At 36.6% G+C, this 20,457-nt stretch overlaps 2 protein-coding genes across 3 annotated transcripts in view; one reads left to right on the top strand and one right to left on the bottom strand.

The window, feature by feature from the left end:
- Positions 1-7,413, top strand: part of LOC121313501 (NPC intracellular cholesterol transporter 1-like) — a 27,835-nt gene extending 20,422 nt beyond the window's left edge. Inside the window, exons 20-25 of the mRNA XM_041246137.1 lie at positions 159-288; positions 695-895; positions 3,642-3,873; positions 4,328-4,441; positions 4,734-4,896; positions 5,998-7,413. Of these exons, the coding sequence (XP_041102071.1) occupies positions 159-288; positions 695-895; positions 3,642-3,873; positions 4,328-4,441; positions 4,734-4,896; positions 5,998-6,080 (923 nt within the window). The 3' untranslated portion in view covers positions 6,081-7,413. The remainder of the gene's footprint in view (positions 1-158; positions 289-694; positions 896-3,641; positions 3,874-4,327; positions 4,442-4,733; positions 4,897-5,997) is intronic.
- On the bottom strand, positions 6,604-18,718 carry LOC121313502 (regulator of MON1-CCZ1 complex-like). Of its 2 annotated transcripts, XM_041246138.1 has the most exons (20): positions 18,521-18,717; positions 17,263-17,339; positions 16,241-16,325; positions 15,671-15,727; positions 15,497-15,583; positions 15,154-15,294; positions 13,875-13,978; positions 13,569-13,658; positions 13,370-13,475; positions 12,666-12,774; positions 12,531-12,575; positions 12,178-12,231; positions 11,133-11,261; positions 10,510-10,616; positions 10,132-10,251; positions 9,644-9,721; positions 9,413-9,517; positions 8,209-8,277; positions 7,494-7,719; positions 6,604-6,831 (listed from the first exon to the last, which is right to left on the bottom strand). In XM_041246138.1, exons 1-20 carry the CDS (start codon positions 18,617-18,619, stop codon positions 6,752-6,754), a joined length of 1,968 nt encoding a protein of 655 aa, XP_041102072.1. In that variant the 5' UTR covers positions 18,620-18,717; the 3' UTR covers positions 6,604-6,751. The 2 variants fall into 2 exon arrangements, with proteins under 2 accessions (XP_041102072.1, XP_041102073.1); XM_041246139.1 differs by lacking the exon at positions 9,644-9,721 and having other exon boundaries at positions 18,521-18,718.
- Between the last annotated feature and the right edge of the window lie 1,739 nt (positions 18,719-20,457).

Here is a 20,457-nt window from a genome sequence, read left to right on the forward strand (position 1 = left end):
AATCTGTTACCTTCCCAAACAACTTCTATTAAACATACGGCTTCAGCTGGTAATCGGTTTTGAGGCTCTTCTGAGTTTCTTTTTTCATGCAAGCATACTTTTGTTGTCATAGCAATAAAAAAAGTCCTTTTTAAAATGGTGTCTCTTTCCTCTTCTAGTGGTAAACTCTTCTTGTGTCCGTTGCCGTCCTTTGACTGATGAGGGGAAGAAGAGACCGCAAGGAGAAGACTTCATGGAGTTTTTGCCAATGTTCTTGTCTGACAATCCTAACCCCAAATGTGGGAAAGGGTACGTTCAGAGTGTCCATCAGTATTCCATGTGGTTCATTTCTATAGTAGTTTTGATCAACCATGCAGTGGCTCACTACCACTGTTGGTGAGCACCCCCCATGCCAACTTCTCTATGGTTAATATAAAAGTATATAATTTATTTACATAACTTATTTTAAGGTTTATCATTTTTAAATATGTTAAGGGCTAATATTATAGAAGAAATGTACAAAACATTGATTTTTTTTTATAGTTTGAGACTGTTTCTGGCACTAGATAGCTGCTGATAACCTTTAAATGGTGACATGTGTTTTTTAAACCTTGGAAATAATCCCTGAAATAATGTTAATGTTGGATACGAATGAACCAAGCGGGAATGATTGGTTGTTTGCTCTAATGCTCTTTCTTTTTATTGCTTGGTGCAGGGGCCATGCAGCATATAGTTCTGCAATTGACCTGATAAACAATAAGACAGATGTAGGAGCCAGCTACTTCATGACCTACCACACCGTACTGAAAACCTCCCCAGACTTCATAGACGCAATGAAGAAGGCACGCAGTTTAGCAGATAACATAACTGAATCTATGGGGCTCACAGGCAAAGACTATCGGGTCTTTCCTTACAGGTAAACGCTTTATTATTTATTTTTAGATTAATATTATTATTACCAGTATTAGCAGTTACATGTTTCTTACGGGTTATGCGTGTAGATAATGTAAGCCTGGTGTATTACTTCACAATAAGGCAGTATTGGAGGAGAGTACACAGTATCAAGAGGTGTACTCAGCAAAAGGACATTGTGTAGCTGTTTAGTCTTGCTTACAAGTCTCGCTCGCATTTCTCTCTCATTCTCACTTCCTGTTTCCCTTACATTAACAGACCACTCTACTCAATATACAGGAATTTAAAGGTGTAGACACACATTTCAAACATAGTGTTACCAACAGAAATGACTTATTTTCTGTCCTACAATAGGTTGGAGAGACAAAATCCTAGGCTGTTAGGGGTATCTGAAGACCAAAGCTGAAATCCACAACTGTAGATTATTGTCTTACACTGCTGACTTATTTTTCAGAGGTACTGCTGCAGAAACTGCTTTATACTCTAGTAAATGGTCCTTGGCAAAAGCAAGTTTGTTGCATGCTTTGCAGTCATAAATCAGTTGCTAAGCTGATTAGATAAAGAAGCCCCTGAAGGGTTTACAGCAATACAAAGTGTGCTGCTGACAACATGCTACAAAGAAGTCATGAAGAGTTAAAAACAAGGAAGATGTAGCAGGTGGTTTTTGTTCCATGGGACTAGGTTGTGGCTGATACACACTTTATTTGAACCTTTTTGTGTTTTTTTTACTAGTATGTTTAACTTATTTGTAAATTTCGTTTTGGACTAGTCTGTGTGAGGCTTTAGTTTAATTTAGGAGAAGTTTGCGGTCTGTTCAGTTGATTTTATGGAGGTGGAACTAAATAGCGTTGTCTTAACATGGCTTAACATTTTTACAGGCAGGATTAAATGCCCTAAAGAAACAACAATGCATTGATACTGTTGACATCTGATTTATTTATTTTTTAACATAGGAGCACAATAAATGAAAATTGATCAATAAACATGTACCTCAATGCAGCAGTATTTGCAGCGATATACATCATCGGCCTCACTTTTCTCCCAATTTTTGCTTTCTGCATACTTCGAAACATTAATTTTCTTTTGACTATTAATAAACTGATTTACGTCTTCTCCCCATTCCTCATCAACTAAAAATATTATATTATTTCAGTTTAGTTTTTGATCAAGCTAGTAGTTACTACGCCCAGCAATTGCCACAATTATTTGACTTTGACTGGCCAACATAATCAAGTGATAATGTGTGCATTTCATGGAAAGTAGTATCGGGAAAATATTGAACAGACAAAGATCAGGTATAAATCAGTAAAAAAAAGACGTTCAGTTAAAATAAATAAATCCTGTAATTTTTCGGTAAAATTCAGAATAAACCTGAAACGCGGAACACTAATTCTATGACAGGTGATCTCTACTGTAGATTTTATTTGAATTATACAACTGAAATCTTGGTTAGAATACTGCATATTAGATACTACAATAAAGTGTTCTTGGGTGATTGTGTCCTTGCCACACAAGAATGAAGAACAGGCAAACAAGGATACACAGATCCACTAGGATGTGATTGAGATCACTGACATGGATTTTGACTTTATGTACAATGTACACTTTCACCTTCACATGTTATGCAATGCATATAAAATGTTCTTATAATACTGGAAGTGTTCGGTGGCTACTTCTAATCATGTTATTTATTGCGGAGACAAACAAAGAGTACCAGAGAAAATGCATGATTTAGAAGATTCACCATACAATTATTTATAAACAAACTGGGTAGGAAGTTCCATCGTAATTTTAAAAGCTTAATAATGAAGCGTTACATACATGGTATACATGCATCATATAGCCAATAACTACAAACACAAATGACACTTCAAACATATTTATTTATAGCCTACAATCGTAATACTAAAATTCACACAAAAGTAGATGTCAACACAAGAAAATAAATTCCAACCAATATATATAGTTGGCCTTATGGGTTTTTTTTTTTTAACCAAAAAAGATTGAAAAATTTACATTAAAGAGAGTTGTATATAGTAAGCTGTGGCAAAATCCCCCCCCTCCCAAAAAAAGAGGGTAAATTGACTAGTGGGGTTTAATTTTGATTTATTTATTTTTAACCCGTGCCGTCTGATTTTTACCCACATGCCAGATAATTGTAAATCAGCATTTTGTATGTGAAGTGTTCTTAATAAATGTACATTCTGCATGACAAAATGCACAATTTTAAATGAAGTCTACAAATTATACGCAACATACGGTAGATGTTATACCCATTATTTTTTATTTCCCTATTGCTGCTGCTCGCTGGTGGGACAGCCGCCTCCCTGTACACTAGTAGTTTCCATAACATTGAATTCTGTTTAATTTTTCTTGATCTCGTTAACATACATCTTGATTAACGAGTTCTCCTTATGTAGTCATTGGGATTTGAACCGGGGACCTCCTGGTTATAAGCCAGTTTCCTTAACCACTGGACCACACAGCCTTCTATAATTTACTATCTCAATACATTTTCAATTAAATATAAATTTATGAGAGGTTGGTTGTATCAGTAGAAGAAGTACTGCTTTAATTCTGTTCAGGATCATTTCCTGGATGTTTCATAAACTGCTGTATAATAACTATGCAGTTGTATATTAACTGCAAATGCAACATCAGCCTGCCTGTAAAGGTCTGCGGGAGGTAACCAGGGTGACAGCGCAGCTGACAGTGTTGTGATTTTAATTTAGTTTGTTTCTTCTCTGCAGCGTGTTTTATGTGTTCTATGAACAATACCTGACCATTGTGAATGACACCGTCTTCAACCTGGGCGTGTCGCTGGCTGCCGTCTTCATAGTGACCACGGTCCTGCTGGGGTTTGACGTCTGGTCAGCTGTCATGGTAACCCTGACTATCGCCATGATCATTGTCAACATGTTTGGAGTCATGTGGCTCTGGAGCATCAGCCTGAACGCCGTCTCGCTGGTCAACCTAGTCATGGTGAGGAGCGGGGCCAGGGAGAGGGACCAGGGGGTGGGGGTTTCTTAAAGCAGTTTCTCTGGTTGCATACTTACCAAAATGTTACATCCCTAGCATTCATGTTTATAATTGTGTATGGTGTCTCAAGTGCATTATGTTTGAAAAGTATTTATTTATTTATTGATTTATTTATGACTTCCTTAACAAGCCATTAATAAACTTCTAAACACTAAAAATGCTTGCTTTGTTTGCTCAGCTGTTTTCTTCTAAAGTCATGTTTCAAATAACAATAACTTGGGATTCATAATATGCTTTCTCTGTGCAGAATGTGGAGTAACATGCAAAGTCTTTATTGACAGCTTATGAAATGCATTTTCACATCCTGTTCAGTTTTTTTATTTTGTGTGGTCATATTAAAACACAAAGCTGCATTCTGAACTGTTCCACCCCTTCACCTCTTACGTTCATATTCCAGAGCTGTGGAATCTCGGTGGAGTTCTGCAGTCACATAGTTCGAGCCTTTTCTGTCAGTACAAAGAAAACCAGAGTGGAGCGCGCCGAGGAAGCGCTGGCTTATATGGGCAGCTCAGTAAGTAGGCCAGTTACACTTTAGTTTAACCCATTGAAAGGCTCAATTCTAAAGCGTCATATTTACACCCAAGTGACTTCTTTAACAAACACTTATTCTTAGGTAGATAATACTTTCTTTTTTGTTTTGCAGTATGGAAACCAAAAATCTGTACTTTTCAGATAACACTGTGAATTAAAATATACACTGTACCAAATGACTCTCCATTGAGTGTCACTTGATACACACACTATTGATGGCCATTGATTTAAATAAAATCACTACTTTTGTATCTAATTGTTTTTATTTGCAGGTATTCAGTGGTATTACTTTGACCAAGTTTGGTGGCATCATTATACTGGCTCTTTCCAAGTCACAGATATTCCAGATCTTCTACTTCAGAATGTACCTGGCCATTGTACTACTGGGAGCTACCCACGGCTTGATATTTCTGCCTGTGCTTCTCAGTTATATAGGTAAGGAACCAGGGCTATATGGCTTATTTAAACTATATGGAATTAAACTTTTGTTTAATCTGCTTTCTTGTTAATATTATCACACACTTTTGAAATAGTTAACAAACTATCAAAAATACATTTAGGAAATGTCAAAGATGAATCAAATATGGGTGTCAGCTGTATATTCCCCATGTCATTATCCTGTGCATGCCAACGCTCTTGGTTTAACCCTTTGCAGTCCTATGTCTGACCAGGACGAACGTTACAATTTTCCCTTTTCAGTCCAATGTCGGACCCGGTCCGACATCATAAAAAAGACGTTAAGCACAGGTCTCTAGTCGTTTTTTACCCGGAAAAAAGCCAAGAGAACCTTTCAATGGCCAAGTGAGACCGATAGGAGCCGAATGAAGCCGAAAAAAAGACATATCTCATAGCCCCATGCATTAGAGATAACACGGACATAAAGGAGGTAGCTGCTTCTGCATCCAGGGCTCAAAGAATATCACAGACATTTGAAAAGCTTTTTGAGATGTTACAGTAATAAAATAATGACTTGGATCACATTATTGAGGAGTTTGGTGATAAAACAAGTGATCAGGAGAGGATTTATCAGTACGCACATTACTAAAGAGGTATGTGAAAAATACAGCGACAAGGGGTGGGGCTTGGCTGGAGATACAGTACTCAAGTGTCCTGTTGCGATTTCAATGCCTTTTAAACCTGTTTTACTCTGAAAAGAAAATATTTTAAACAGCACGTGTGAAACTAATTTGGCCCTGCCGTGCCTGACAAGCGCTGAATAAATGGACTGCAAAGGGTTAATAAACTAATTTTTGTCTGTAGATATGACTGATGGCAGTGTTTGATCTAAATGTGCGAAAAGGCTGCCACCTGCTGGAGCTAAAGAATAAAATGTCCTGATTTTTTTTTTATTATTTTAAGTGCAAAGTACACTTCCAAATGTACCTCGTATATTCATTGTATAAGTTGTTGTTTTGTCATGTTCATACAGTTGGTGTACGGACTGTTTATATAATGTATGCTTGTACTTTTAGTAAAATCATTTTTTAATATAAATTTACTAAAAAAATTATATTTTTATATATATTTAATTTCCAGGTCCACCAGTAAATAAAGCAAAGGTCCTGGCTGAAAACAACCGTTACAAAGGCACAGAAAGAGAGAGGCTCTTGAACTTCTGACCATGGCGGTAACAGTCATTTTTTAAGATGCTACGTTTTTCTTTTAACTGAACTGTGGAGCAGCTTTGAGATCCATGAACCACTGACTCTGATGCAGTGGACTACCTTCACACTAATACACCATTAAAAAGAGACGCCAGGACACTCATCGCTTTGCAGTTAAAAGGCATAGGTACTACAGGAGATCAGATGCCTAACAGGTTTGGAGACTCATTTTGTACTGATTCTGGAATCTTGTCAAGTTCTTTGTTTAAATTTAAACTTTTTATTTTGCTTACTCACGGCCATTTGGGATTTTATACAGCCATTGATCAGGGAGGGTTTTATAAGCTAAAGCTCAAAGTGTGGGCGTCCTGTGAGATCTGCATCAAATGCATTAATGTCTTCAAAAATGCAAAACCAATGCAATTTCTTTTGCTAATTTTTTGGGGGGGAAATACCAAAATGCCAGCAAGCTCCAGCTGGAGAGACCGGTGTACTAGTATCTTTTACTACTTGCCAGAACACAGAAAAAGCGTGTGTGTGTGATATATATATAATTTTATTAAGCAGGAAAGCATTTTTATACATAATGAAATCAGATACTGATAAAGCTCATTAGCTTTGATCAGATACAATAAATTAAGTGTACAGCCTAACTTTAAACACAGAGAGCTGCAAGACATGTTGGTTCATGATGCTGTGGGCTTCATTACTGCTTCCACCCCAAAAATGTGCTTGAAGTAAGCAACATGTTCCTCGCAGTGCTCATCTATAGGAAATAAAGTCACAGTTACTTCTGTTCACTGTAGTGACGGTCAACATCTACTTGATCACCCTCACCTAGACTTTTTTTTTTTTTTTTTTTTTTTGGTATTAGCCGATTAATGGCTTTACTGCCCAGTCAAGGTGTGATCACCGTAAAGCATGAATTTCGACTAATTTGAACAAAAACAGTTTTTAAAATCATTGTCCAATTGTATAATGATCTTTTTTATTTTCCTAAAATGAAGTATTTTAGATTTGTTGTAAAACCAATACTGTTGGTATATTGGATTACGGTTCAGCATTAATGTAGAATTGTGTTCATTAAAGCTGTCCAGACCACAAACATTTACCCAGTAAGGACATCTGTCCTTATTTTGTCCATTGTATTGTTTTTATCTTTCCCTATGCATTTTACTCTCTTATGCCATTTTACAGGTGTTTTTTGTTTTTTTGGGGGGGGAAGTGTGAAGTTGAATGGGTGAAACTTGGGCAGTATAAATTGAGTGTTTGGTAATATTGTATGGAGAATGAATATTTGTTGTTCCATTCTTCAAGATTTTTAAATAAAAGCACTATACCATTAGAATTTGCCTATGGTTTTGTTTGATTCTGTTTATCAATACAGCAGAAACAATGGAACACTCGGTCCCTTCTGCAGTTAGTTACCTGGAGTAAAATGTGGGCTTCCGCGTAGCCTCTGATTTCTTTGCTCAAAAAACCTGAAGATGGTGTAGAAGAGCATCTCCTCTCTTGTCTGCCTTGCTGCGTCCAGGAATTTGCGTGCTGATATGTTGTCATGTCCCCCGACGCCTCTGATAAACCTCAGTGCCCCCAGCACTTGCTGTTTGGACAGCAGGACCTCCACTATCTCATCATTGGCTGTAGACAATCTCTGCCAAAACATAATCGCTGCAGTCACAAAAAGACAAGAGTTCACACAAATGTAATTTCCAGTTTCACTGATGGTGAGCCAGCATTTGTGATATTTCTTTTCAGGTTTGTGTTTGGATCTTCCAGATGAGATGACACCTTGGGTGCACTACCAAGCTGAAATGACTTATAATGTACTGTTCTTAAGTCTTCTTTTATGTAATTGTCCACTGAACCCCACGCCACTTGTTGCACTTTTCGGTATTTATCGGTCTGGTCTTGCTGATCAGAAGCCTCATCTTGCTTGGGTCTGCTGGCATCTCTTTGGAGCCCTATTTTAGCTGTCATTCCTTTCCAAGCCTCTTGTTTGTTTGTTTGTTTGTTTGTGCTTATTATGAAATTGCTTCTTTCTTTTGACTGGTCTGTTTTACTGTGAATGTGTGTTTCTGCTTGCTGTTAAGTTTCTGCATGTATAGCAAGCGATGCTTCATCAACAAGTTATGAGACTTACCTTCAGCATGTCAAGAGACAACTGATGAGCTGGCGGGTAAGTGCTTTCAAGCGACAGCAAGAGGCAAGCCTAGAAAACATACATTTCATCAGCCCAGAGAAACCACAAAGGTAAAAAATTCAAAGTTAAAAAAAAAAAAAAAAAAAGAAGAATATATTAGAGTGCAATTATTATTTTTATTTATATCCCCCCCCCCCCCCATTTAAAATGTCCAATTGTTTTTTTTTCTCCTCACTGCAATGGGTGCCCACACAGCACAGACATTCTGAGGACATGTGAGCATCCTCCGATCTCACAAGCCTAAAGCAAGAATCATTTTTACGCCAATGTGACACCCCCTTTGGAGTCCAGAGCAAAGTTCAGCCTCTTTGCACAGCGTGGATGTGAACTGGTGACGCCCAAACTGTATGACTCCCAGCGGCAGCACTTTAACTGGATGAGTCATTCGGGGACCCTTTTTTTTTTCTTTAATTAATAACTAGTGACTAGTTTAGCCAGATGTCAAGTATTTCTGTTAAGCTGGTATAAGGGTTAAATCAGATATTGATCTTTAAGGAGTGCTTCAAAAAACACTGGTGTATGCAGAATCCTTTTTAAATGTATAAAATACATTTTAGAAGTCCTTTATTAAAATAAACAAAGAGAATGAGATGTGACACCTTTTATTGGACTAACTAAACAAATCACAAGCTTTCAAGACCTCAAAACGGTCTCTTCTTCAGGTGAAAGTAGGAAAGATTTTATTAAAATATAATTTGTTATCCATGGTACTTGTTTTTACACAATCATGATCACAGACCCCTCTTTCTAACACAGACTATTATTCTAAAAAGGCAACAATTGTTTTGTGGGAAAAGGGACAGTGAAAAAGTCTTATTTTTAATGAATACATTTATGAAATTGCAGTAAAGCCTTGATTATCTAAACTTATCTGAACTGAGCCCTGGTAATTAGTGTGTCAAAGTGTTTGTGCCCTAACCCATGCTAGATATTTCTAGTAGAGTGTTGTAATTGTTAGAATCTATTGTGTCGCAATACAAATATATATATATATATATCATGACATGCAGATGACACATATTATATGAAATATCATGTAAAGAAAGTATCTCGATTCATCAATACATAATGAATCATTACATTCTGTATTTAAATATAAATGCTGACTTAAAAGGCTGGTTCTTGAAGAGACGGTTACTCTTACCAGGGGTTTGGAGTCACTGAGAACATGGTACTGCAGAAACTGGTGAAGCATGTAGAAGAGGTTATGGTGGACAAGAGTCTTGAGGACAAGTTCATACAGGTAATGCTGGAAAACAGAACACAGGTCATTCTGGATAGAGGCCACATTGACAACTGAAAATAAAACATGAAAACGTACTATTTAAAATGTTATCCTTTTGATTCTCATTTAAAATGTAGAAGTGTATAACACCTGCACTGTAATCTGGAACTGGTTGAGTGAGCGGATGTACTCCATTAACACTGCAATTATGAACTTGTGAGACACATCCTGTTAAGGAAAAATACAGTTTTCTGTTAGACCAGAAGAAAATACCACACATTTTTGTTTGAAACAGAAATGAGTACATTGCAGTTTGTGCATTGCAGTTTTAGCATTACACTCAAAACATGAGCAGAATGAAACAATTTTCTTTTGTGATGTATTTAAAGTAACATCTTGTGAACATGGAACAGTGTTGTGGTATTGCAGGGAACACTTCAGCTTGTGCACATATACAGGACAAGGGTCTATTAGTGGGACTTTTGCCTACAATTAACAGACAAAAATGAAGTATTTATTATAGAAGTTGTTTTGCCTTCTATGGAACCACGATGGGGTATATTTTCAAAAATGAACTTGTCTGTTGACACTTTTTTTTTTTCACATGTAACAAATCTTACATATACATGTTTGCTTACCTCCTTCTCTGTGAACACGGACAGGACATGTGTGTACATGTCGGACTGGTCAATCACAGCTTGCGTGCTTATTGGTCTCATCTGCGCTGGGTTACCTCGACTTTGACCAGCCTCCACTGCCTAAAAAGAAGCAGAATTTACTGATGAGCAAGAAAACTAAAATGCATTCTCTAGCACTGATCAGTTACAGCCTGATTAGTGTATCCTGTGTATAAATACCACCAGTCATCATTTATAGTTAATTTATAGTTTAGTTAATTTATTATAGTATAATTTATAGTTAGGTTTGATTATAACAGGGGGTGTTAATATGGGTTGGAAGCGTATTTTTCACTACCATGCAAATGAATGAATTCTGTAAGCAGAAGTCCTGCTCACCATGTTGTAGCTTTGTTCAGTTTCCAGGTATTCCTTATACACCTGATTCAATTTGTCAAACACGGTGGCAATGACAGACAGGTTGCCTTTGTCGGATCCATTGAGCACTAAAATAGAAAGGAAAAAAGTCCAGCTAAAAAGCTGAAACATCCAGCAAAGGAAGCATCGAGTTACTCAGATTCAAAAGCCTAAATCCAAGCGCTAACGATTCAAGTCAATATTATTACAAAAACAACCCTCATTAGCAAACAATCTTGGGCTACCTATACTATACTCAATATAACCAGCCATTAAGGCTTAGAATTGTACTAAACTTGTATGAGTCTACCCGTGTTTCCGACTAGACAAAACACATTCGATTTTAACAATTAAATACAAGAAAATTATGAATTCTACACTGAATCAGGATGAACCAAAAATAAGCACTGGATGACAGGATTGTTCACACATATCTTGGACTACCTAATGTTACCTTAGGTAAGGTATTCCAAGATTAGTGCTAATTGGGTTCTCTGAAACTAGTAAGTGCCTCTGGACTCCCAGGTGCATTCCAGCAAGCTCCCTCGAGCTGTCTGGTAATCATTGTTGCTGTTTATGTAAATACTGTCTGTGTGGAAACGTACTCTGGAAACAAACAGACACAATCACCATCTTGCAGTCCCGTCTCTGCAGGAGAAAGTCCATTAGCTTTCCTTTATCTTTCATAAGGTTTACAATAGGCTGCAGCTTCACCTGGAGATACCAAAGGTAACCTAGAGAGAGGGGGTGGGGCATTAAGAGATGCACAGCACTGACAACACTGCACTATTCTTAAAACAAACATGTTGTACAAATACCTGCTGGACCAGGAAGTTATTTTAGTGCCGTTTTTTTTTTTGTATAAAAAGACTGAATTTTAATTGCAGTAATCCGTCGCATATCTGATTCTGGTGGGACCACAGTAAGGGAAGATGTAAAAAAATGGATTAATGAATCCCGTTTTAAATACCATTGCACACAGAAGTAACAATTTCTATATTCACACAGTCTGCCGTGTGGGTGCGTGCATTCACTGCTGAGTGACAGGCAGGAGATCGAGACGGAGGGTTATGTTGATACACCGCCCACAGGCGAACAGGATTTATTTACATATCAACACACTAAACAGCTCACATGACACTACCAGCAATGTCAGAGCACGGAGCACATACAACACAGCGTACGGAAACTTTGCTTGGATCTACAATATCTGAACTGATCTTCTCTGTCCAATAATAAACTAACACTGATGCAGAGGTTGATCATGGTGGATAAACAGTTAGGGCAGATATCTGACAGATTAATGTATTCCCCTTCAAATGGCGAGAGAATAGTGTTTAGGGACCCCAGACTACTAGCTACCTGTCGTCTTAAACTGAGTTATTTCTCCAAGCCCTTTTCTCAGATCTGCTCTCTAAGAAGAGTGAAAACAATGTTAAGCATTGTGTCTAATACAACTATTACATATTGCTAATTTCTATTTTATTAAACATAAAATACTATTACTGCATGTCTGCTGTGGAAAAGTGAAAACACCACTTATTTTAAAACTATAATAAAATCGAAAGCTCTAATGTCATATTATATTTTAGTTAATCTCAATTTAATAAATGAACTGACTGCACAGGGACAAAGCATCAAAAGAGGTACCTTCACTGGCGCTGATTATGATGTCTGGCTGGAAGACACTCCAAGTAGAAGAATCTAAAACGTTAAAGAAAATGACAAGCATCATGCAGAAATAAAGCTAAAGTTAAAAACGAAAGTGTTACAGAACAAACAGCTTCTTGCTGTGCTACTGTTGACAGTTTTTAACAGCAATATTCTGGTTCTCTGAGAATAATGGGTAACTTTTTCTGATCTGTGCCATACAACCTTGAGAAATTCTGGTGCAGAAGGATAATGACAGCTCAACTCGGAATCTGATTTGATGAGTTGAACCATGAGATTTAAGCATTGCAGTAGTGTTTTGAGGCAATTTTTGTGTATTACAAAAAGGATACAAAGTTCACATGGTACAGGAGTTGGTGTAGTTACTGCTGCAGGACCTGCAGAAAATAAATCAATAAGATCATGAGAGGAAAATATCTTCTTTTCACTGACATGCTGTCTGAAGGTTAGTCAGGCCGGTTGCCTACCTGTCAATGGGATCTTGTATGGGTGGATGGATCGAGCAGGCAGCACTGGCTGATGGATGTTAACCGTACCTTCTGTGTCTCGTAGCTTAATGTCAAATATCATGGAGGTCTGTAAAATAAAAAATAAAACACTATTCAGATATTTGATAGCTAGAAGTAATTCTAGCTATCAAAATAGTTACATAAATTGTATCCGTCATGCATGTTAATTCACTTTATAGGTCTCAAATGTGCAGTTTTGAAAGAAACACGTTTTAGCAAACATGCATTTTCTTTTCCAAATCCTGATATCTAGTACTACAATAGGTTAAATAAACTTCCTGGGTCATTTCACCTGGAGAGGATTGTCTGCACCCCTTCAAGGCCTTCTTTCCTGTCAATAACCCACCTGCTGCTTCCCCTAATGAGCGACATGCTTGCAGCCAGTTAGATGATTTGAGCCTGAAGACACTACTGAGGTGAAATGAGCTTGGAAATAAAGTAGTAACTGGAAAACAAGGCAAGAAAACAGTTTTCTTTAACCTAATATGGTAACAGACATTGTGGTTTGAAATGAAAATAGATTGCAGTAAGATGCACACTTGGAACCTATATACAGTGAATAAAAGCTGGTAAGATTTATGAAATTATTTTGTTAACTACAACCACTTGAACCATCTGAAATTCAAACAAAATCAGCTTTTTAAAAGTGTGAAATGACTCACCTGGGAGCTCTGGTGATGAACCACCACCAAATTATCCACCACATTCAGAGCAAACTTGCCAGTGGTGTTCAGCTTTAAGACGTGCATTTTCTTACAGGTGCCTTCCCTGTATCACACGATGATGGGACACATTAAATTATCATCCAGTATGCTCATTTGCAAGGATAAATTATAGGTTCAGAAACACAACTCATTTTACCTGGGTAGATGATAAAGGACAACCTCTGCTCCTGGACTGTTTAACGTTCTTGAATGATGTTTCAAGTACCTAACATAAAGTTGCCCATATCTAACAAAAAAAAAAACAAGTGATGATGTACAGGTACATGTTGTATCCTTTAGTGTGACATTTTAATTTCAACCCTTTAGTCTTAATTTAGTCTTAGTACTTCGTCAATATTTTTTAATCATACAGTATATACTTTGTTATAATGATAAATGCCCCTAGTTACACTAGTAACAGATAACGCCACAGATGAAAAGGCAACAAGCATCTTATACATACATGGTGGCCATGGCAATGTCTCTTTCCGACAGGCTCAGTTTTGCTGGCTTAGGGACAATTGGTAATTCTATTTCAAACTTTGACATTTTGGACATTGTTCCATTCTGCAAAGTAAAAAAAGCATGTAATTATAAATCAGATTGGATTGCAACAATGCCATTTTGATGGTAGATTTACAGTCCACTTAGCTTATTGGCTTAAACAGACTGACATCATTGGCTCAGGATGAGCTTAATACAGTTCCAAAATATCTGGATCCAGATACCGTTGTACTAAATGTTGATGCTAAATCAAAGAAATGGGTTTCAAACAACCCATATGGGTTCCGACATGCAGAAACACCATTGGATATTATAAGGGTACTAAACAAATCCAGGTTTTCAATTCTTTATTAGTGGAGGTAAGGTTAGGTTTAAACCAGTGTTTAGTAGTTCAGTGCAACCCTCCCACAACACAGAAGTTTGAAAAGGTAGAATTAATTCATATTATAGGGTTTTAGGACAGTGAACATCTATGCAAGAGGGGAATATAAAAGCAGAGTTCTGTTTAAGTGCTGCCAGTGTCACTATAACACAGACCTATCACTACTACAGCTGCGGTCAAAAGTTTTATATCACCCTATAGAACTAATTTTGCTTCATAAAGTTGAATGAAACCTGCTGAATGTTACGTTAACTATTGAAATACGTAATGCTTTGTAGTTTTCCATATACTTAATGAAAAACTGACAAAAATTGAAAAATTTGACATTTCGAAATCTAAGATGAAATACTGTACTACTATTATGGCTTCCTGTTGACTTTTGCGATATAATTTTTTGTAGTTTCTTTGATTACATGATGTTAAATAAAACATCTAAATTATGTTAATATACTTTTTTCTCAATCCTAAAATTGTAGGTGATGCAAAACTTTTGGCCATAGCTGTATATACTGTTATGTCACGAGAAACCATGACATATGTTTTTGCCTTCAGTCAGGTTTGTCACCCTTCCGCTGCTCACTGCCCAAGCCATTAATACATTCATGGTATTTCATGACATACAGCATCGTGTTTATGTCACACATGTTTACATTAGCTTAATGGAATTCTGGTGGCGTCAACCGTGCTGACATTGAGAATAAAGCACAGTAAAAACAAAATATGTTATTAAGTCATTTGGTTTCTCTGTGAAGTGCTGTGCAATACAGCTGGTTAAAGATCAACATAAAAGAATGTTGCATACATCACTGAGGTCAACATTGGATTCCATTGAGGACACAAACCTCCCTGTACTTACCTTGAAGAAAAAAGGCTGGAGCACATTCCCCAGTACTGTGGTGGACAGCAGAACAACAGATGTTACAGGACAGTACATATACCAGTTAACATTGATGCTTTGACTCTTCTGCAGCTTCAGACTGCGCTTCTCAGGCAATACCTGAAATATACACACACATACGTTTTATATAAAGAATACTGCATGCCAATCAGTCCACTAAAACATTTATTTACACTTTGCTTTACAAACAAAAATACTCTAATGCATAAGATACTGACAGAAATTCTTTGTGACCAAGTTGTTTTTTTATTACATGATTTCCTGGCTCGCTGAAAACAAAACAAAAAAAAACACAGTTTACCTGATAGAACTCAATTCCCTGGTCAGTAATGAAGACGATTTCATTCCAACTGGTCCAACAAAAACCCAGGATAGTGGCATTCTTGGTCTACAGTTCATAGGAAACAACAAATGTTAAACAAGGTAATGACAGCCCGTCTGTAGAATTGTCTGCATTCATGCCACTTGATGTTACCTTGCATTCTTGGGAATATTCCAGATGAAGTAAATCAGGAATAAAGTTGATGAACTCCTAAAATATATTAAGTATAAAAAAATTATTACCAGCGTGCTGAACATCAATTACAATATTTAGAACTAGTAAATACAGTCTTCCTCTAAAATTGAAATGGTTATACTAATTATCTAAACAAACTAATAACGCATTTAATAAAATCTTCTTGTACAACTGAATTCTGTAGTTTACAGCTGTCACAACCTTAATAAAGGTGTATCATTGTAAAAGCATAGCCAAGTGTAATGCAGTGTACTGAAAGCATGGTAAAGCATAGGTAAGCATTGCAAAGACCAGCGAGGTATGGTAAAGCATAATAACAAACATGGCAAAACAGGGTGATCTATGGGAAATGCATAGTATAACTATGGGGACAGCATGGGGTAAAACTGCAAATATACTGTGCAAAATACCATGGCAAACTTTACATCTATATCAGACAAACTGTGCACATTGCTGTGAAAATTCATCACTAATCACTTACAAGTGTTTGTTCACCAATAAATACACAAATAAATAAATAACCCTTACCACCGATTTGGCGGTTCTCTGGACTGCTAAAATCTTGTTTCCAAAAGAAAACTTGATGCACTTCACTTCTCCTTTATCATCCATTCTGAAAATGAGAGGCAAAGCTATGAATCTGCTTGAAATTTACACATACATTCTAAAGAACATGCAATCCTTATATTTAAACCAGAACTATCGTAAAAGTACAGTGAAACATGTTGCATTATTCTGAAAGCACTAGGCTATGCCTTACCACAACTTATGTTACACATTTTATTAAGTTGGAGGATCTTGCTTTCAAACCACAGACAGCTGCAGGTTCATTTACATTTTGGTTACTGTTGGACATGTCATTGTGTTTTTATTGATAAAATGGGAAAAACAGAACCCCTTTTGTTACCAACACATTCAGAGGATTACAGACAAAGGCAGGCTTTGTTTTAATGTTTTTTTTTTTTATTTTATTTGTTTTGACTGGGTCTATGTTTAAATATTTGATTTCAGTCTAGAACTGATGCAGATTTAATTGATCACATTGGTAACTACTGTAGGAGCTCTCATAGTAGTTCATGAAGCAGAAGTGGATCTGTCTTCATGGGTATCCACGACAAGGTTCAGAAAAAACAATGGTTTCCTTGGGAGCAGTCTGAAGAAGAATCTATCCGATTGGTGCTTCATGTACTGGTTGTCCTTGTAACTCTGGGACCACTGTATTGACTTGAAACTTGGAAGGTTTAACCACACCAATAGAAAATGTGATCTTGACTTTGACATCCTATGCAAAATGGCTGTCAAAAACAGATTGGGTTTCTCAAAAATGTTAACATGATAAGGTGTGATTAAATTGACGAGATGATGCAATCAAAGGTGATGGACTGGTGGTCATCTTTGGCAGGTGGCATCTTTGGCAAAATGTTCTGCCCTAACGCATGTAAAAGTGTAAGACTGATCAATTGTAGTAAGGTAAGCTCACAGGTTGTGTATATTACACATTTATGACCAAGCTGAGGGCCACTAGATGGTCATTTTAATTGTTTTGATACCTGAAAGCGATGCTACTTTTGTCATCTGGTCCTTTCACAACTACACCTGTAGCACCACCAGATCGAACTGCAAACACCTTGAAACAAACAAGAAAATTAGCATTTTCAAACTCACTGGTATTCACACACGGATTCATTCTACTGGAATTTTTGTACGGTTCATTGTCATTAGGAATGGAAGCAGTATTATAGATTTTTCTCATATGTGTAATGTACAAGCACAGTTGAAAAACAATCAATGTATGGAATGTTAGCTCTACAGAAGTCCAGTACTAATGTTAAGGTTACCAGACATCCTGGGAAAACTTGAACTGTCCCAATTTTCAGCCTTCATTTTTTGTCCTGGTCAGAAACAGTAAAATAGTTGAAAAGTCCTAGTTTTGTTATTCACTTTTTTTTTTTTTTTCCCAAGTACAAAACTATAGCAGTGTGGTCAACAGATTCATTTACCAGGTTGTGTTAGAGCCATTCAGAAATAAAATAAACAAATTTAGGATTATTTGTGTTTATTAATTCATATTGTTTAACTTTCTGGACCACATCTAGTCTGTATTTTTATTTTACCATGGTAATGCCTCCAGCCAATTGTATCTTGATTAACACAGCCATTATATATATATATATATATATATATATATATATATATATATATATATATATATATATATACTTTTTCTAATAATTTTGACCTGTTTTATTTGTACAACATAAAATGAATTGAAAGAAAACAACGACTTGATAGGATCTGCAATAAATACACCCAATACATTAATTACGATTGCGTTACTATATACAGTTATTCAAACTGTTTCCGAGTTGCTATGGTGCTAATGTAATGAATTGAAGATTTTTCTCCTCAGTTTTTCACTCTGGAAACCTGGTAACCCTACGTCAGTAATTTGGAATGTGGCTCCCAGTGACAGCTACACAGTAATTGATGCAAACTTCTGCCAAGTTGTTATGCACGTGCTATTATATATAACGAGCTAGGGAAACAGTTACTGCTTTGTCAAAAGTTTTAAAACGTTATAATGTAAACCAACAAACCTAGCCATAAAGAACGCAACATTACTGCAGGTTACTGCGAAATCATGATTATGCAAAGCAACACTTTTGATTACAATTAATGCAACACAGTTTTGAGCGACTCAATACCTGTGGTCAGAGAGGACAGAATAGAACAATTCAAAATAGATTTCGAAACGGTGTCATCCTCTCTCGATCCACATTGACTTATCGGACTGTTGTTTTTTCTTACCTGTTTATTTGCTTCGTCGAAAAATACATTATTGACGCTGGAGGCGTTTTCAAACTGGACCGGATTATCGCAAAGCTCTAAGTAATGTTCTTCATTCATTATTAAAGTAAATGTCCAGTTTTAAGTTTACTGCCAGAGATTTGCAATGGTCTCCCTGTCTCGCTCAAAATTCTGGTTCCTGTTTACACTCATGTGATCAGTCAGCAGGGTTCTTAAAGGAACACTATTGTTTTGTTCTATTTCTGTTTCCGTATTGCAGATAGTCAGTCTGCATGTACACGCATGTCGTGTCGGTGATATAAGTCACGTGTCACTGCTGTAAATTCCAAATTAGATATAACAGTAATATAAAAATGTGGATTGCTGTGACCTTCATCCACTGTATGCGCATTTCAGGATTGACAGATCGGCAGATGCCTCCGTATACTCCCAGCACATTAGCACATTATTAGGATTCTCTCTCTCTCTCTCTCTCTCTCTCTCTCTCCCTCTCTCTCTCTCTATATATATATATAGCACAACTGGACAAGATACTTGGAGGGTTCTCCAACCCTGGTCCCGAAGAGCCCCAATCCTGCAGGTTTTCTAGGTGTCTACATCATCAATGGCTTAAGATCTGGTACACCTGTGAGAGCTTGTGAAACGAAAACCAGAAGACCCTATAGCGCTTCAGGACCAGTGTTCAAGACCAATGAGTGTAGCCTATTCAGTAGATATATTCATAAAAACTTAAATATGACTGACTGTCGGATAAACTCCATATATTCTCAGATTATGATAAATACAACAGCTAGTGCTGAATGTCCTCAGCAAGTTTCATCACAATTGCATGAACTGTTATATACACTTTAAAAAAATATATGAATTTTGACTACCGTATATTTATTCTGCAGTATTTGTCGACACAGGCATATGCACATCCTAAGAGCGTGATAATACAGGTTACATATTTTTCAATGCAGGATTGGTTGTCTTTCTTAATACCAGCAAATGTCATATACCATGTGGCAGGCTATAATTAGCATGTTTGTTTGTTTGTTTTTTTTTCCCCTACATATATTTAACACCAGGTTGGTATGACATAGTAGCAAGATTGCAAGGTTCCCATTGTGTTTATGTTGATAAATCCAAAGGTATTCTATTATCTTTGATAAATCTCACCAAAGCTCCTACAACATACTATAATATTTGTATAGCAGTGTACCCTGGTATTAAACAGTGGTCTGGTTCAGACAAATTGCAATTAAAACAACTTACATTTATTTGTTCTACATTTTGCTTGAGCTCTGACGTACTGGGTTGACTAGGAGTTTACACATTTCACACTTCTAAAATGAAGATATCATTCAAGTAAATTATATGATTTACTTGCAGTACTGCAAAAAAAAAAAAAAAAAAAAAAAAAAACAACAAGACTTTTGGACTCAAATGCCTTCTATGGCTGTTTTAAAGAATTTAATACAAATAGTAATTACTAGCCAGTTAATATATAGAGGGAAATTTGAGTATTAGGTATATTAAGCTTCACCAACATTTGAAGTACTGTAGTAACACACTCACCGTAGGGAATTCATTTTTTTAGTAGATCTTGGAAGGGGAGGTCTATTCATCATGTTTACTACAATATAATCAGTTTAAGAATATTTATTTTCTTACAGCTTTTATTACAGCTTCAAACCTCATGTAATACAAAAATGAAACTAAGACTAGAAAAAGCTTTTGTGGTAAGTTAATTATTTTTCTGTACAGCATATTCAATATTTGGTATCAGGTTTATATAAAAAAATCATCATCATCATCTTCAGTCCACTGCTGGATGAAGGCCTCCCCAGGATTCTTCCACAAAAGTCTTTGTGCTGCATCCCTCATCCACATTGCTCTGTTGTGTTTCCTTATTTCATCTTGTCGTCTTCTTGGTTGCTTCATATCTCTTGGGA

This window comes from Polyodon spathula, chromosome 3, assembly GCF_017654505.1.
Source record: "Polyodon spathula isolate WHYD16114869_AA chromosome 3, ASM1765450v1, whole genome shotgun sequence".
NCBI classification, from domain to species: domain Eukaryota; kingdom Metazoa; phylum Chordata; class Actinopteri; order Acipenseriformes; family Polyodontidae; genus Polyodon; species Polyodon spathula.

Bases quoted from the DNA above. Each gene is read 5' to 3' on its own strand.
- LOC121313502 (XM_041246138.1), bottom strand. From the start codon at position 18,619: ATGAATGAAGAACATTACTTAGAGCTTTGCGATAATCCGGTCCAGTTT. The intron at 15,584-15,670 runs GTAACATCAAGT...TATGAACTGTAG, and splicing joins AATATTCCCAAGAATGCAAG to ACCAAGAATGCCACTATCCT. The intron at 13,659-13,874 runs GTATGTATAAGA...TTTTTTTGTTAG, and splicing joins GACATTGCCATGGCCACCAT to ATATGGGCAACTTTATGTTA.